The sequence below is a fragment of the Pelophylax lessonae genome (genome assembly GCF_965119305.1).
Source record: "Pelophylax lessonae genome assembly, chromosome: 3".
In the NCBI taxonomy this organism is placed as follows: domain Eukaryota; kingdom Metazoa; phylum Chordata; class Amphibia; order Anura; family Ranidae; genus Pelophylax; species Pelophylax lessonae.
The window spans coordinates 579,950,794-579,970,551 of record NC_138770.1 but is presented as its reverse complement, the minus strand read 5'-3'; the positions used below and the strand labels follow the sequence as shown (position 1 = coordinate 579,970,551).

The window sequence follows — 19,758 nt, the reverse complement described above, 5'->3', positions numbered from 1 at the left end:
CTGCATCCTGGCATTGTCATCTTGGAATATGCCCGTGCCATCAGGGAAGAAAAAATCCATTGATGGAATAACCTGGTCATTCAGTATAATCAGGTAGTCAGCTGAACTCATTCTTTGGTCACATGCAGGAACTATCCAATAGGATAGTTCCTGCATGCTTAGTTTAGTTAGTTGCTTAGTTAATTCCAGGTGGCGACATGTTTTTTTTACCAGGCAGTGCATATATATATATATATATATATATATATATATATATATATACACATTATCTCACAAAACTGAGTACACCCCTAACATTTTTGTAAATATTTTATTATATCTTATCATCTGACAACACTGATGAAATGACACTTTGCTACAATGTAAAGTAGTGAGTGGACAGCTTGTATAACAGTGTAATTTTGCTGTCCCCTCAAAATAACTCAACACACAGCCATATACTAAACCGCTGGCAACAAAAGTGAGTACACCCCTGAGTGGAAATGTCCAAATTGAGCCCAAAGTGTCAATATTTTGTGTGGCCACCATTATTTTCCAGCACTGCCTTAACCCTCTTGGGCATGGAGTTCACCAGAGCTTCACAGGTTGCCACTGGAGTCCTCTTCCACTCCTCTATGATGACATCACGGAGCTGGTGGATGTTAGAGACCTTGCACTCCTCCACCTTCCATTTGAGGATGCCCCACAGATGCTCAATAGGGTTTAGGTCTGGAGACATGCTTGGCCAGTCCATCAACTTTACCCTCAGCTTCTTTAGCAAGGCAGTGGTTGTCTTGGAGGTGTGTTTGGAGTCTTTTATCATGTTGGAATACTGCCCTGCGGCCCAGTCTTGGAAGGGAGGGGAATCATGCTCTGCTTCAGTATGTCACAGTATATGTTGGCATTCATGGTTCCCTCAATGAACTGTCGCTCCCCAGTGCTGGCAGCACTCATGCAGCCCCAGACCATGACCCTCCCACCACCATGCTTGACTGTAGGCAAGACAAATTTGTCTTTGTACTCATCACCTGGTTGCCGCCACACACGCTTGACACCATCTGAACCAAATAGGTTTATCTTGGTCTCATCAGACCACAGGACATGGTTCCAGTAATCCATGTTCTTAGTCTGCTTGTCTTCAGCAAACTGTTTGCGGGCTTTCTTGTGCATCATCTTTAGAAGAGGCTTCCTTCTGGGATGACAGCCATGCAGACCAATTTGATGCAGTGTGCGGCGTATGGTCTGAGGACTGACAGGCTGACCCCCCACCCCTTCAACCTCTGCAGCAATGCTGGCAGCACTCATTCGTCTATTTCCCAAGGACAACCTCTGGATATGATGCTGAGCACGTGCACTCAACTTCTTTGGTTGATGATGGTGATGGTGAGACCTGTCCTGAGTGGAACCCATCCTGTTAAACCCCTGTATGGTCTTGGCCACTGTGCTGCAGCTCAGTTTCAAGGTCTTAGCAATCAACTTATAGCCTATGCCATCTTTATATATATATATATAGAGCAACAATTGTTTTTTTCAGATCCTCAGAGAGTTCTTTGCCATGAGGTGCCATGTTGAACTTCCAGTGACCAGTAGTGAGAGCGATAACACCAAATTTAACACACCTGCTCCCCATTCACTCCTGAGACCTTGTAACACTAACGAGTCACATGACACCAGGGAGTGAAAATGGCTAATTGGGCCCAATTTGCACATTTTCACTTAGGGGTGTACTCACTTTTGATGCCAGCGGTTTAGACATCAATAGCTGTGTGTTGAGTTATTTTGAGGGGACAGCAATTTTACACTGTTATACAAGTTGTACAATCACTACTTTACATTGTAGCAAAGTTTCATTTCTTCAGTGTTGTCACATGAAAACATATAATAAAATATTTACAAAAATGTTAGGGGTGTACTCACTTTTGTGAGATACTGTGTATGTATATATATATATATATATATATATATATATATATATATATATATATATATATATATATATATATCTATATATATATATAGATATATATATAAATATATCTATATATATATATATAGATACGGGGGTTTTCTGTTATTATGGATTTGTTAAATTCTACAGGGAAAGAAAGAAAGAAAGAAAGAAAGAAAGAAAGAAAGAAAGAAAGAAAGAAAGAAAGAAAGAAAGAAAGAAAGAAAGAAAGAAAGAAAGGAAAGAATGAAGGAAGGAAAAGGAAGGAAGGAAGGAAAAGGAAGGAAAGAAGGAAGGAAGGAAAGAAGAAAGGAAGGAAGGAAGGAAGGAAGGAAGGAAGGAAGGAAGGAAGGAAGGAAGGAAGGAAGGAAGGAAAAGGAAGGAAGGAAGAAAGGAAGGAAGAAAGGAAGGAAGGAAAGGAAAGGAAAGGAAAGGAAGGAAAGGCAGGAAGGAAGGAAGGAAAAGGAAGGAAGGAAAGGCAGGAAGGAAGAAAGGAAGGAAGGAAGGAAGGAAGGAAGGAAGGAAGGAAGGAAGGAAGGAAGGAAGAAAGGAAGGAAGGAAGGAAGGAAGGAAGGAAAGAAAGGAAGGAAGGAATAAAGAAGCACAAACAACTTGTTCACACAGCAGTACTAGCCAGCACTAATCAGGGTTACATTGGAACAGATTAATAAGTGTATCCAAACATGTCTTTCACACCTCTCTGGGTTCATGCCGACCATTCCCATTATGAGGATCTTCTTCCCCGGCCTCATGCCATTTTTTATGTGACCACAGAACGGAACCGTCTGAAAAGATAAAGCATTCAGTTACAGGTGGACAAAACACACAAATATACACAGACATTACATTACTAACAGCCTGGGAAGCACACCGCTGATGCCCCAGTATTTAATCAATAGCTTTTAAAGGTCTCTCCGGTGGTAAAGAAGACGTATACATAATTAAATGGATGAAATCTTCTGGAGCTCAGCCTGAGCAGCAGCAGAACAAATGTTCTAACCTCATTCTGCTGCCAGAACATTCCCTTTGTACAAGATGTTGTGAGACTTTGGGACTCCTTGGAAATAATTCAAGCGGTATTAAACCCAAAACCAGAAATGTAATATATTGCCGCTTACCAATCATTAGATGTGGTGGCTGCATTCATTTTATTTTCTTAGCCTTTTCTCCCTCGGTCTTCCCCTGGTGATCTGGCTTTGCTTTTGGGTTTACTGCCTACCAATACAGAGCAATTCTGCTTTGTGTTTCACCCTTTTCTGGCCCTTTTTCCTCTAGTGATTGCTATGAAGGATTTTGTAGCATATATGGCATGGATTCTCAAACTACGGCCCTCCAGCTGTTGTGGAACTACACATCCCATGAGGCATTGTAAAACTCTGGCATTCACAGACATGACTAGGCATGATGGGAACTGTAGTTCCTGAACAGCTTGAGGGCCATAGTTTGAAGACCCCTGATATATGGCGTGACATTCTCATTTGACGTTAAAAAAAGGCGAGAAGGTTTGTAGTTAAAAATCAGCAGTGAGCTAGGCCTCATTTACACCAGAATTGCACTCTGTGTTGGGTTCACTCTTTAGCGATCATTTAAAAGGTGGGGAAGACGTTTTGCCTCCTCACCTACTCTTTTACCCCCTAAATGGCAGACTACCGAGCCACAAGGGTGCAGAGTGGTTGCAGCCCGGCCTGATTTACAGGAGATACAATTACTGCCATGATTGCAGACTTCCATCTAAAGGGGGTTGGATGAGAGGCAGTAAAAACCTGAGTCAATCACATGGTTTTACCGCCCCCACACCGCTAGTATAAATGAGCCCTTATGCTAATGTAACATGTCACAAGGATTAAAGCTTCACAAACGCCTGTCAACACTCTGTATCAATCATGTCCATTGCAGCTGGCAGTGTTCACATTTGAGGAAATTTGCGTTGCACTGCATCAAAAATGTATTTAGCATGTAGCATTCAGCTGGATTTGTTGCTCCCCCAAATGCCTCTGTTCATGTCAGTATAAACATGCCACAAACATACAGCAAATGCCTCTCTAATTATCCTTTCACACTTAAGTGCTTTTTGAGATGAGTTTAGAAAGTATTACTAACTGAGATAATAGTACAAGCATCCGTACAATAGAAAACCAACACCGAGGAGGGGTTCATGGTAACTAAACTTTTAAAACATGTCTAAACACGCCCTTAGGCATCATTTACACTTGTGTTTGGGGGTGGTAAAAAATACGGTTGCACTGATACCAATACTGGTATTGGTGCCAATACCAAGCATTTGCACGAGTACTTGTACCATACACATGCTCCAACACCTAAAACCGATACCTTTGCTGTGCGATTTGAACCCATACAAAATAAACAAGCTTAAATCGCACTGCAAAGAATCGCATGTAATTTGAATAGGAATGTGGTGCGATTCCTGTCCGAATCCCATGTAGTTTCCTGCACTTCCCCTATGCAAACCCAGGCTGGTCATAGTGACTTCAGCCTTGGTTCACAAAGGAGCGGTGTAGGAAATTTTATGCGTTTCAGGCAGCAATCGCTGTTCAAATCAGATGCGATTCTTTGCAGTGCAATTTGAGCCCATTCATTTTGTATGGGCTAAAATCACACTGCACCTCCTGGCATCTTTAATGGGTATTGGTGAGTACCTGAGTATCGGTACTTGTACTCGCTCTTAAAAAACAGGTATGGGTGCATCCCTAGTAAAAACGCATTGCTGAGCCATGTTTTTACCACTCCCAACTGCTTTGCCTTATGCTGTAAAGGCAGCAGAGGGTGGAGTACAGATGCTGTGCCTGCGATGCTTTGCACCACAGTTTGGCAAAAATGATTTCTGCTGTTGCATTCAGTGGGAAGGAGCGCCTGCAATACACAACCCATTCAAGTGAATGGGGAGCCCCCAACATACTCTCCCTAGAATAAATGGTTCTACTATTTTACAATATAAATAAGTAACAGACAACTATACTTTTATGAAATGTATTCTTTAAGCTACCCCCCCCCCCCCCCAGGACCCCATCCACCCACAGTTTTTACTTGCCTGCCTATGCGCCTGCAAGATGCACACTGTGTGGGCCATGGAAGCGTCTCACATTTTCTGCTCATACAAGGAGAAAATCATATCTGTTGCTTTGGAGAGGTCATCTACCATTGGGATATATAATAGATGGCCTTTCCATAGGAATAGAAGGGATCAGGATGTTCTTTATGTATGGTGAGAAGTGAAGGACCAGCTGGAGATACGCAACACCTGTGTGGCCCCTGGTGGTCCGCACAGTGTGGATGTCGCAGGACCCTAAGGATCGGATCACATCTTGGCAACTCGAATCGCGATCCCGAATCACCCAAATCGCGGGATGCCTGTGTGATCCCTGTCACTTCCAGTGGCACACCGATCATGGGGCGATTTTTCCACGATTGTGAACGGAGCCTGAACAGTTGAGCACAGAACTTCTAGGGACATGCTGGTAACATACAATATAATTCTAAAAAGAAGTACATATCCTTTCACACAATACCATGTTTTTGTGTGTTGCAGAAATAATCTTTACTTCAGCCTGCTTGAGTTTGGTTCCCCAGTATCTGCATGTCTTCATTAAAGTGGTTGTAAACCTCAGACATGAAATATGAACAAAGCATATCCCTCTATAGTGTGTGGCGTTTTTTCAGGCTTTTTATAGGCGTTTTTTCTGGCTTTTTATAGGCGTTTTTTGCAGGTGTATGGAGGCAGGCATTGACATCTAACAAAAACGCTTGTAATCTGCCAAAAAAAAAAAAGCTCAAGTACTTTTTTGAGCTTCAGGCGTTTTGCTTCAAGAGACAAAACGCTCAGATGTGAACAGGGGCCATTAAAATGAATGGGATTTTGCTTGTTGGGCGTTTTGAGACTTCAGAGATGAGCGTTTTATGAGCTGAAATACACTCAGGTGTGAACAGGGCTTAAGGGGTTGATTTACTAAAGGCAAATAGACTGTGCACTTTGCAAAGTGCAGTTTCTCCAGAGATTAGAGCATTAAATGAGGTAAAGTAAAGGTTCACTTTGCCAAGAACACCCAATCACATGCAAGGAAAATAAAAACAACAACATTTTTGCTTGCACATGATGGGATGATGGAAGTCAGTAGAGCTCCCACTCATTTACTAAGCTCTGAAGCAACAGCACTTTGCAAAGTGCACAGTTTATTTGCCTTTAGTAAATCAACCCCTAAGTATCATTCCTGTCTGCTGCTTCATTCCTCTTCTATCAGCACCAATCACTTCTGACAAGTTTTCCTGACACCAAGAGAAGAATAGTGAGAGAGGAGGGACCTCCAGCTGATTGACAGCCTCAGCTCTGTTCCTGTGTGCTGTGTGAAAGGGGGTGTGTCTCTTCCCTCCAATCAGCTCTCTGAGCTCTTATCACTCAGCTCTGAAGAGTGTAATTTCAGCTCTCCTCCCCCTTTTTTCTGAATGCTCAGACAACTCTTAATAAATTCTGGACTTTGAACAGATATAGAGAAGAGAAAAATGCAGATAAACAGGTACAACTCATGTAGAAGGATTTGTTTCATCTCTGTGTTATCCCAGGAGGCCAGTCACTTCATTGGGAATTTGTGAGGGTTTACAACCACTTTAAGGCCCCATTCACAGTTTTTTTACCCATGCGTTGATATGCCTGGATGCACACTTTCATTACTTTGAATGGGACCTAAATAAGAACCAAGACGTGTTTATTTATTTTTTTACAAAAATCATGGAAAGGAATGCTAGGAAATAACTGAGAGCAGCAGCTACAGAGCTTTGTGCATGAAATCCTGGTAACGGCTTTGTCCCCAGATGAACCCATGCAGAAAGCTAGTTGTGTTGGGAAAGTTGCCTGGATATTTTTGAACCAAAAAGCAATGCATTTAATGAATACAAAGAAGTATCTTCCCGAATTAATAACTGGCTTGATGGTTTCATTCAGAGAGGGCTTCCTTACAGCACATAAAGTTGCCTGATATATAATCTCTCACACTCGTCTATTTAAAGTCTTGGGGGTATAATGTGACCAACTACTGAATGCTTGCAACGTGAATAGCACCTTTCATTTGAGATCACTAAATCATTATGTAAAATGGAATTAAATATCTATATACATCCTGCTGGGCGAGTAGGAAATATAACACCAATGCTTGGGATATGCAGGAAACTTTCCTTCTTTATTTAACGCACTTATGAATGCCTGTATATTTCCCACGGCCTAACTAAAGTTCAAAGCTAAGGTCACCTTTTCTATAAACTGGCCCATCCAGACAAGGGGTACCAGGAGCTTACAGCTGCACTATGCCATTCCTAAAAACCTTGTTTAACCCCTTCAGCTCCAGGAGATTTACCCCCCCCCCCTCCTGACCAGGCCATTTTTTGCTATACAGCACTGCGTTACTTTAACTGACAATTGCGCTGTCGTGCGGCGCTGTGCCCAAATAAAATTTATGGCCTTTTTTGGAGGCGATCACTGACTTCTAGCAGGACTACGATGTTGCAGCGGACGAATCGGACATGGACTGACACTTTTTTTGGGGACCAGTGACACTAATACAGTGATCAGTGCTAAAATATGCACTATCACTGTACTAATGACACTGGCTGGGAAGGGGTTGACATCAGGGGCGATCAAAAGGTTAACTGTGTGCCTAGCTAGTGTTTTGTGCACTATGTGGGTAGGTGCTTTTCATAAGGAAAGACATGGATCCATGTCCCTGCTTTGCAGGAACACAGGATCCATGCCTTCCCTACTGACAGAACGGCAATCTGCCTTGTTTACACAGGCAGACTGCCATTCTACCTATGTACTGAACGATTGGCAGGCGCTGGGGGACATTGAGTCAGCGGTACTCGCTGATTGGTTGGCGCTGTGCGTAATCACACCAGTAGTGCGCATTTGCACCCTCTACCTGGAAGTGCGGGATCACTGACCCCCCCCCCACCGGTCAGCGCTTTCAGCCATTGGCTGAGAGGGCTGTTTAGATGCCAATCAGCAGACGTTTTTCAGTCATACCCCCTAACTGTTGGACCGACTGCTGTACACACGGGCCGACTGTCGACTGGCTTCTATTAAACCAGCTGATGACGCCTGATATTCAGCCCATGTGTATGGCCCTTAGGGTAAGTGTTTTTGAAAGGGGGGTGCTCAGCAAGTGTTAAAACATTTTTTACTCTAATGCAGGGAATGCATTAAAGTGGTTGTAAACCCTTCCCAGTGAATTACCCAGGTACTTCACTACCTCACTACGCAGAGAAGTAACTAGCCTCAGTTGATACTCAAAGATTAAACAAATCTCCCTACTTAAGTTGTACATGTTTATCTGCAGAACTCTCTTCTCTACATCTGTAAAAAGTGCAGAATTGTAAAGCTTGTCTGAGCTGTCAGAGAGTTGAAGCTGTAGAGCTCAGTTAGGAGAGCTCTGACAGCTGATTGGAGGTAAGAAACATACCCTCTTCATACAGAACAGAGCTGAGGCTGTCAATCTGCAAGAAGGCCCTCCCCTGTCACCATTTTTCTCTTGGTGTCAGGAAAACTTGTCAATAGTGATTCAATAGTGATTCAGAAGCTGATAGCAGAGGAACGAAGAAGCAAAAAGAAATTATACTTTGTGCTCCTAATTGAGACAAGTACACGCTATAGAGCAGGGTTTCTCAACTAGGGTTCCTAATAGGTTTGCTAGGGGTTTCTTGAGAAATAGGCAATTTCTGCTTCTCAGATAAGTTCCCAATGACACCATTGTTCCTTTTAGCTATCTGTAAGGGGGTAATTCTTCCGAAGTGATGACAAGAGTAAGGAGCATTCTTCCCACTGACTTTCACACTAATGTGTCATGAGTTGTAGATAATCCTTTTCTCTGAAGTTCATTGACAGACAAAGTAGATGTGTTGGCATCTTCGGATGCCTCTTTTGGCCGCAAGGTTTTGCAGGCTGCTGTCTAAAGAGAACTTTTTTCTCTTTGAGGGTGTTTTTTCTACATGAGCTCCAGTTGTTCCTGGTTGAGCTCCTTGTTACCTGGTTGGCTACGTTTAGCCTTGGGAAATTGCATTTTTCTTTGCATTGTTTTTTCCTGCCCTTCATGCTAAGACTGCTTTGGGACGTTCCAATGGTCAAGAAGGTATGAAGCTGCGTCTGTCAATGAACGATAGAGAAAACTGGATTTTTGACTTACCGTAAAATCCTTTTCTCTGAAGTTCATTGACAGACGCAGCACCCGCCCCTCTAATTATGAGTGGAATGGGGTTTTTCCCTTCTAAACACTGCTTACAACGAAACCGAGGCCTGAAGCAGAGTGTGTGGGTTATGCCTGCAGGGACTGCCCCTTAGGCGTGGTAAAGATTTTTCCCGCCTAGTGTCTTACTCCTGTAGGGGGCAGCATAACCCAATGGTTAAGAAGATATGAAGCTGCGTCTGTCAATAACCGATAGAGAATTTTTTTTTTCAATTTAATTGTATATTTCTTGCTACTACCATAACCTACCACCAAAGAACAACCCAAAATAAATGCTCCTGATGATCGTAGTACAGCCCAAGAACAAAAGTGTGCATTTTGTTTTTTGTTCATCCTACCTAAAACATACTGACACTAATACTAATTAAAAAAAAAAAAACTTTGACTCTGCCCTTGACCCAAACACTAACCCTGGCACTGACCTAGATCAAACCTTGATCTAGGTATTCTCTTTTTATTATATTTTATTTTTTTAGTAAATATTATAATTTTTCTTTCCACACACTTTTTTTTTCTATCTCTGCAAGGACAGAGAATGATAAAATGTATCTATTTCGTCCATTCACAGAGAAAGAAAAGACAGCGGAGGGCTTCACATCAACTGATCACTGTGATGACCAATCAGAGGCCATTACAGTGATCAGGTGACCCGGAATCGGGCGTTCTGAGTCCCGATCATTAGAACGGGACCCGAAGCTCTTGGTGAGACCCCGGTCTCTGTACTGGGAGCGCATTATGCTGCCAGCACAAAGGGAGATATGCAAATATGCGGCCCCATGGGAAAAAGCCCAGTTCAGTGGGGCTGCATATTTGTGTACAGTCAGGGTGAAGAGGTTAGGGTAAAAAAAAAGTTTTCATTTTAGAACTGTTTAAAAATCTCCACGTGGAGTAACAACTAGGCAGCAGTTGCTGAGCAGCAATGAAGCCTTCCGGTTTTGGTCTGGTGCTCCTTTCAGCATTTCTATGGCTTGAGCTACCATTGGGTGCCCAATGAGGAAAGCCTGGGTTTGTTGGCGCTGCCTCGCCAGAGCTATTCAGCTTGTTTAACCACTTAAGCCCCGGAAGATTTTACCCCCTTCCTGACCAGGGGTTTTTTTGCGATTTTTTACTGCGTGACTTTAACAGACAATTGCGCGGTCGTGCGACGCTGTACCTAAACAAATTTCACGTCCTTTTTTTCCCACAAACAGAGATTTCTTTTGGTGGTATTTGATCACCTGTGCGATTTTTTGATCATGTGCTATAAACACAAAAAGAGCACACATTTTGCAAAAATAACTATTTTTCACTTTTTTTATATGAAATTCCCCCCCAAAAAAATGTAAAAATCAAAATTTTTTAACATTTTCGGCCAATTTGTTTTATGCTACATATGTTTGGTAAAAAAAAAATTGCAAAAAGCGTATTTTGATTGGTTTGCGCAAAAGTTATCGCGTTTACTAACAAAGGGAAAGATTTTTGTCATTTTTGGTGTTTTTTTTTAACGAGTAATGGCGGCGATCTGCGATTTTTTTTGCGGTACTGCGACATTGCAGCGGACAGATCGGACCCTTGACTGAAATTTTTGACACTTTTGGGGGTACCAGTGACATTACTACAGTAATCAGTTCTATACATATGCACTGTTACTGTAAAAATGACACTGGCAGGGAAGGGGTTAACTGTATTGGAGAGGGAGGGGTTAAGTGTCCTAGGGGCGTGATTCTAACTGTGACGGGACAGGTCTCCTATTGTAAAAACAGAGATCAACGGTTCTACATAGTAGAACCGTCTGATCTCCATTTTTACACAGGGGAGAATGACAGGTGGCTTGTTTACATTAGCCGTCCGCCTTTCTCCCGATCTACCGACGATCGTAGTGTGACCGGCGGACATCGGGTCCGCCGGTCACACACCCGGACTCCTCTGTGAACGAGCCTCAGCGGGCGCGCGCCTCAGCGGGCGCGTGCTCGCCCGCTATTGGCTCAAAACCCGGTGACAGGCTAGCGACGTAGATCTACGTCACTCTGCCTGGCCGGGGCTGACTGCCGCAGTAAATATACTGTGCGCAGTCGGCAACCGGTTAACCACTTTAAGACCGGAAGGATTTGCCCCCTTAATGACCAGGCCATATTTTGCGATTCGGCACTGCGTATTTTAACGGACAACGCTGCACCTAAATAAAATTGATGTCCTTTTTTCCCCACAAATAAAGCTTTCTTTTGGTGGTATTTGATCACCTGTGCGATTTTTATTTTTTGCGTTTTAAACAACAAAAGAGCGACAATTTCGAAAAAAAAAAAAAAAACAATATTTTTCACATACTGCTATATAACATTCCCAAAAAAAAAAAAGTAAAAATCAAAATTTTTTAACATTTTAGGCCAATTTGTTTTCTGCTACATATTTTTGGTAAAAAAAAATCGCAATAAGCATATTGTGATTTGTTTGTGCAAAAGTTATTGCGTCTACTAACTACGGGAAAGATTTATGTCATTTTTATTGGTTTTTTTTTTTACTAGTAATGGCAACGATCTGCAATTTTTTGCGGAACTGCAACATTGCGGCAGACAGGGCAGACCCCTAACTGACATTTTTGACACTTTTGGGGGTACCAGTGACATTACTACAGTAATCAGTGCTAAAAATATGCACTGTTACTGTAATAATGACATTGGCAGGGAAGGGGTTAACACAGTGAGTGATCAATGGGTTAAATGTGAGCCTAGGGGAGTGATTCTAACTGTGGGGGGCGTGGCTTGTGAAATGACCATAGAGACATGTGATCCTATATAGAAGGATCACATGGGCTTTATGGTCATTGCAGGGAGAAGAACGGTTGGCTGTGTTTACAACAGCTGACCGTTCTTCTCTCTCTCAGCGGGGAACAATCGCGGGTGTCAGGCGGCAATCTGAGCCGTCTGACTGCTGCATTGGCTTCCCTGCTGACGCTGACTAGGCTCGCCCCCTAGCCTCCTGCTCGCGACCAACATATAGCTACGTTGGTTAGCGCAGGAGCGGCTGCCTGCCGCAGTATAATGCCCGCCCTGTATTTACTGTGGCAATGTGTCGCTATTGCACAAAACTACCAACCTGTATGTCGTTTTGTTCAATAGACACTAGTTTGCGTCATTGCGCCACCGGAGAGGCAGAATGGAGATCTGTAAACAAGGCAGTTTGATGTTCTGCAAGGGGACAAGATCTTGTGTTCCTGCTAAAAAGGAAACCGGATCTCTGTCTTCCCCCAATCAGTGAAACCCCCCCCCCCCCCCACAGTTAGTAAGCACCCCATAGGGACACACTTAACCCTTTGATTGCCCCTGATGTTAACCCCTTCCCTGGCAGTGTCATTAGTGCAGTGACAGTGCATTTATTTTTATTAGTATCACTGATCAGAAAAAGTGTTAGTTAGATGTCCGATTTGTCCGCCACAATGTCGCAGTCCAGCTAAAAATTGCTGATCTCCGCCATTACTAGTAAAAAATAAATAAATAAATATAAATTCCATTAAAATATTGCATCGTTTGTAGACGCTATAACCAGTCAATATCCACGTATTGGGATTTTTTTTACCAAAAATATGTAGGAGAATACATATTGGCCTAAACTGATAAAAAAAAAAATGTGATTTATTAAAATTTTCTATTGGCTGTGTTTTATAGCAGAAAGTAAAAAATAGGTTTTTGTTTTTTTTCAAAATTGTTGATCTTTTTTGGTTTATAGCGCAAAAAATAAAAACTGCAGAGGCGATCAAATACCACCAAAAGAAAGCTCTATTTGTGGGAAAAAAAGGAAATAAATGTTATTTAGGTACAGCGTCGCACAACTGCGCAATTGTCAGTTAAAATAACGCAGAGCCATATTGCAAAAAATGGCCTGGTCATTAAGGGGGTAAAACCTTCTGGTTCAGAACTGGTTAAAGTAGTCTGACTATACTTGCAAGTCTAAAAGTGCCCGGTCCCTCTATGAGTATGTTGTCCTGGACTCCATACAACTGACAATGTCTTCCATGTGAGGAAAATAAGCACATTCCATTTTCTTAGAAATTCCCTATAGTGCAAATGAGTGAATTCTTCCCTCATGTTTGTCCCACAGATGATTCACTCAGTGCTGGAGATGTGTTCAGAATGTTAGTACAGGACAAACAGAAAGCGTAGTGAGTCATTACCCCAGACAGCAACACACCCCCAGTTTAATCTAATGCTAATTACACACATTATAATCTGCCCTATCATTACTACAACTTGTCAAACATCCTGCTACATTCACTTCATTATTTCCACTAATTCATATTTACAGAGGGATGACATTCCATTCTATGGATACAATTTTTATAGCTTTATTCAGTACAGGAGTTCCTGGAAACAAGTAACCTTATAACTGCAACCTTTGTAACTTTGTGGAGCCTTCTTGTTTGCTGTCAATGGAAGCCTATATGGTTGGAAACCTCTAAAATTGGGTATTATATTGTGTTTGTGTGCATTAAAATGTATAAGTGTGTATTGTGCGTGCATTAAAATATATAAGTGTGTATTGTGTGCATTAAAATGTATAAGTGTGTATTGTGTGTGCATTAAAATGTATAAGTGTGTATTGCGTGCATTAAAATGTATAAGTGTGTATTGCGTGCATTAAAATGTATAAGTGTGTATTGTGTGCATTAAAATATATAAGTGTGTATTGTGTGCATTAAAATGTATAAGTGTGTATTGTGTGCATTAAAATGTATAAGTGTGTATTGCGTGCATTAAAATGTATAAGTGTGTATTGTGTGCATTAAAATATATAAGTGTGTATTGTGTGCATTAAAATGTATAAGTGTGTATTGTGTGCATTAAAATTGCGTTTGAAAAACTGCTGTGCAAAAAACGTGTGACATAAAAAATTGCAAAGCCAACCATTTTATTCTCTAGGGCCTCTGCTTAAAAACAATATCTATCTATCTATCTATCTATCTATCTATCTATCTATCTATCTATCTATCTATCTATCTATCTATCTATCTATCTATCTATCTATCTATCTATCTATCTATCTATCTATCTATCTATCTATCTATCTATCTATCTATCTATCTATCTATCTATCTATCTATCTATCTATCTATCTATCTATCTACACAGTATCTCACAAAAGTTAGTACACCTCTCACATTTTTGTAAATATTTTATTCTATCTTTTCATGTGACAACACTGAAGAAATTACACTTTTCTACAATGTAAAGTAGTGGGTGTACAGCTTGCATAACTCAGCACACAGCCATTAACATCTAAACCGCTGGCAACAAAAGTGAGTACACCCCTAAGTAAAAATGTCCAAATTGGGCCCAAAGTGTCAATATTTTGTGTGGCCACCATTATTTTCCAGCACTGCCTTAACCCTCTTGGGCATGGAGTTCACCAGAGCTTCACAGGTTGCCACTGGAGTCCTCTTCCACTCCTCCATGACGACATCATGGAGCTGGTGGATGTTAGAGACCTTGCACTCCTCCGCCTTCCATTTGAGGATGCCCCACAGATGCTCAATAGGGTTTAGGTCTGGAGACATGCTTGGCCAGTCCATAACCTTTATCCTCAGCTTCTTTAGCAAGGCAGTGGTCATCTTGGAGGTGTGTTTGGGGTCGTTATCATGTTGGAATACTGCCCTGCGGCCCAGTCTCCAAAGGGAAGGGATCATGCTCTGCTTCAGTATGTCATAGTGCATGCTGGAATTCCTGGTTCCCTCAATGAACTTTAGCTCCCCAGTGCCGGAAGCACTCATGTAGCCCCAGACCATGACACTCCCACCACCATGCTTGACTGTAGGCAAGACACACTTGTCTTTGTACTCCTTACCTGTTTGCCGCCACACGCTTGACACCATCTGAACCAAATACGTTTATCTTGGTCTCATAAGACCACAGGACATGGTTCCAGTAATTCATGTCCTTAGTCTGCTTGTCTTCAGCAAACTGTTTACGGGCTTTCTTGTGCATCATCTTTAGAAGAGGCTTCCTTCTGAGAGGACAGCCATGCAGAACAATTTGATGCAGTGTGCGGCGTATGGTCTGAGCACTGACAGGCTGATCCCCCCACCCCTTCAACCTCTGCAGCAATGCTGGCAGCACTCATACGTCTATTTCCCAAAGACAACCTCTGGATATGATGCTGAGCATGTGCACTGCTTTGGTCATCCATGGCGAGGCCTGTTCTGAGTGGAACCTGTCCTGTTAAACCGCTGTAGGGTCTTGGCCACCGTGTTGCAGCTCAGTTTCAGGGGTTCTAACTCAATTTCATCACAGGCCACATCAGCATTATGATTAACCTCAAAGGGCTGGATGTATCTGTAAGACTAGATGTTCAAAGTACCCCTCCTTACACCAGATGTCAAGAGCAACTCCACCATCAGCAGTCAAGAGTCCTCCACCCTTCCTTACATCACAGTGCACCTCTTTATCTTATGCTGCTGCTGAGAAGAAGCTGGGGGCATTGCTGGGAAGCAGAAATTGCAGGGTCTGGAGGGGGACCAAAGGCAATGCTGGAGTTCTCCCGCAGCTGCAGGAGAAGTGCGAAGGCCGCATGAGATGGTCTGGAGGGCCGGATTTGGCCCGCTGGCCCTGTGTTTGACACATGTGGCCTAGGACATCTTTTGTAGAGCAACAATTAATTTTTTTCAGACTCTCAGAGAGTTCTTTGCCATGAGGTGCCATGTTGAACTTCCAGTGACCAGTATGAGAGAGTGAGAGCGATAACACCAAATTTAACACACCTGCTTCCCATTCACACCTAAGACCTTGTAACACTAACGAGTCACATGACATCGGGGAGTGAAAATGGCTAATTGGGCCCAATTTGGACATTTTCATAGGGGTGTACTCACTTTTTTTGGCAGCGGTTTAAACATTAATAGCTGTGTGTTGAGTTATTTTGAGGGGACAGCAAATTTACACTGTTATACAAGCTGTAAACTCACTACTTTACATTGTAGCAAAGTGTAATTTCTTCAGTGTTGTCACATGAACAGATATAATAAAATATTTACAAAAATGTGAGGGGTGTACTAACTTTTGTGAGATACTGTACATATACACTAGATTACCAAAAGTATTGGAACGCCTGCCTATACACACACATAAACCTTACCGGTTTAAGTCTGTAGGGTTCAATGTTGAGTTGGCCCGCCCTTTGCAGCTATAACAGCTTCAACTCTTCTGGGAAGGCTGTCCACAAGGTTTAGGAGTATGTCTATGAAAATGTTTGACCATTCTTCCAGAAGCGCATTTGTGGGGTCAGGCACTGATGTTGGAGAGAAGGCCTGGCTCACATTCTCCGCTCTAATTCATACCAAAGGTGTTCTATCGGGTTGCGATCAGGACTGTGTGCAGGCCAGTCAAGTTCCTCCACCCCAAACTCGCTCATCCATGTCTTTATAGACCTTGCTTTGTGCACTGGTGCGCAGTCATGTTGGAACAGGAAGGGGACTTCCCCAAACTGTTGCCACAAAGTTGGGAGAATGAAATTATCCAAAATGTATTGGTATGCTGACACCTTAGGAGTTCCCTTCATTGGAACTAAGGGGCCAAGCCCAATCCCTGAAAAACAACCCCCCCATCATAATCCCCCCTCCATCAAATAATTTGGACCAATACACAAAGCAAGGTCCATAAAGACATGGATGAGGGTGTTTGGGGTGGAGGAACTTGACTGGTCTGCACAGAGTCCTGACCTTAAGGGCCCTTTCACACAAGGAGTCCGTCAGACGGACTCAGTTTTTCTCAGCCGGGGATTGATCTGCCGATCCCCCGCTGAGCAGGAGGAAGACAGCTGTCAGGTCTCCATGCATCTCTATGGGGGAATCGGATGGGAACGGACTGTCTGTCCGTTCTCATCCGATCCACTGGACGGATGGAAAATAGGGATTCCATCCGTCTAGATTTAACGGATTGGATCGGATGTCAGCGGACATGTCTCCACTGACATCCGATGCCCCATAGAGATGCATGGGGTGACCGTTCAGATCCGCCAAAAAAACGGACAGGCAGATCTTAACGGGCCGCATGTGTGAAAGGGGCATTACCCAAAAAATTTGGGATGATTTAGAGAGCAGACTGCGAGCCAGGCCTTCTTGTCCATTATCAGTGCTTGACCTCACAAATCGACTTCTGGAAGAATGGTCAAACATTCCCATAGGCACACTCCTAAACCTTGTGGACAGCCTTCCCAGAAGAGTTGAAGTTGTTATAGCTGCAAAGGTTGGGCAAACACAATATTGAACCCTACAGACTAAGACTGGGATGCCATTTAAAATCATATGATTGTAAATGCAGCGTCAACTCCCAGTACTTTTGGTAATATAGTGTGTCTTTGGGGGTTCTAACTAATTTTCTAGCAAAAATTTCAGATTTTTTACATGTAAACAAAAAGTATCAGGAAAGGGCTGGTCTTCAAGTGGATAAGACAGCATGCCACCTTAAAGCAGAACTACACCGCATCTGAGCACCACAAACCAAAAATGCTATTCATTTATAATATTTAAAGCAAAGTCACCCATATATCCATGTCTCTATGCTATATTTTGCTGAGAAATCACTTTGAAAAACACCTAGCATTTCTGTTTTTTGCCATCTTGAGTAAGGGTAGCTGATTCATGTAGCATTTACTTCCTACAATCCATCTGCCCTTAGCTCAGGCATGCAGGCAGGGTGTGCTAAGCTGAGAAAATCCCTCCTCCCCTCCTGAAGGTAACTGAAGAAATGTAAAAAAAAAAAGTTTACAACAAGTAAATATGATATATCTATTTACTAATGCTAGCAGCATAAAGATTAGGAAGAGAGTGAAGTTCCGCTTTAAAACTGCACTGCAGATGTTATAAAACTATACAGGTGGCTGCAGAAGGTGCTCTTGCTGGAAGCACAGGCTGTTACTGACACATGGGGTCCGGCGTGCAGCCTAGTAGATGATCAGTTCTCTGCTGTCATCTGTATTTACTGCCGACGTCCTGAGGCCATGTCAGAGGAATGCAGAGCTATTCCAGCTTCCACTCAGGCTCCCCTAAAGCCTTTCTAATAGTGATATGCTGATAACAGCAAGCAATCCATCACTTTTATAAGTGTGCTAAATTACACAATGGAATATATATATTAATTTGCTCCCATGGAATATCCACCTGTCATTCAACAATTTTTTGTTTAGAAGACCAATACGTGACTATTGATTTTACACTAGGGCAAATCAGAGGAAATGTCCATTCTTAATTGCCTTATTTTACCGTATATACTGTATATTTATTTAGCTCAGCTACTAATTTTAAGTGAACCTGTACTTTAATTAATGCAAACCTGTGCTTTGCCCATGCAGGGAAAAGTAGCAGGTTCACCTTAGGGCTCTTTCACACACTGTGTCCGTCAAACGGACTCCGCATTTCTAAGGGGGGATCGATCCGCCGATCCACTGCTGAGCAGAAGGATGACAGCTGTGTCTCCGCGCTGTGTGCAGAGACACAGCTGTCAGTTCCCCATGCATCTCTATGGGGGAAATTGGATGGGAACGGACCATCGGACGGATGGGTGGAAAATAGGGTTTCCATCCGTCCAGATTTGACGGATCGGATGTCAGCGGACATGTCTCCGCTGACATCCGATGCCCCATAGGAATGCATGGGGGGACCGTTCAGATCCGCCAAAAAAACGAACAGGAGGATCTGAACGGTCCGCCTGTGTGAAAGGGGCCTTAATGTTTGCCTTATCACTCCATTTGGCTCCCAGAAGTGACAAAAAAAAGCTGAATCTTACTGGTATGGGAATCCATGTGACTTACACCCCATTCTGTCACTTTAGGCCCCTTTCACCCACTTTGTGGACCATTCAGATCCGCCTGTCAGTTTTTCAGGCAAATCTGAACGGATGCCCCATGCATCTCTATGGGGCATCGGATGTCAGTGGAGACATGTCCGCTGACATCCGATCCGGTCCGTCAAATCCGGACGGATGGAAACCCTATTCTACATCCATCTGGCGGATCGGATGAGAACGGACAGGTGGTCCATTCTCATCCGATTCCCCCATAGAGGACAGCAGGGATCTGACACCTGTCTCGGCACACAGAGCGGAGACGGAGCTGTCATCCGCCTGCTCAGCGGGGATCGGCGGATCGATCCCTGCTGAGAAAAACGAAGTCCGTCGGAGAAACGGACAGGTCTGAAAGGGGCCTTAGAATGCTGGTGCTGTCCATTGGCCACTCAGGCACCCACTGAGCCCCTCATGCCTATGTAAGCTTCATGTTCCTCTCTTTGTTCCTATGGACTGAATGGCATAGGCAAAGCATAGGTTCACTTTAACCCTTTCGCTGCCAGTGCTGCGTTTAAGTTTTTTTGCACACATGTTTAAAAAAAGATTTTAGGCCTGAAACTTGCATAAACCCCCAAAACATTATATATTTTCTGAAAGCAGACACCCTAGAGAATAAAATAATAGTAGTTCCAATTTTTGTTGTCATACGATATTACTGCAAAGGTTTCAGTAAAAAAAAATACACCAAAGTAAATTGTTTAGTAAAATATAAAACTTTCACTTGAGTAAAGAGATACCCAACATGTCAAACCTTAAATTTGAGCACACCCATGAAAAGGAG

General features: G+C 42.9%; 1 protein-coding gene across 1 annotated transcript in view; it reads right to left on the bottom strand.

Annotated features, from left to right (window-relative positions):
• Positions 1-19,758, bottom strand: part of LGALSL (galectin like) — a 76,525-nt gene that overhangs the window by 21,202 nt on the left and 35,565 nt on the right. Inside the window, exon 3 of the mRNA XM_082251718.1 lies at positions 2,624-2,712. Within this exon, the coding sequence (XP_082107844.1) occupies positions 2,624-2,712 (89 nt within the window). The remainder of the gene's footprint in view (positions 1-2,623; positions 2,713-19,758) is intronic.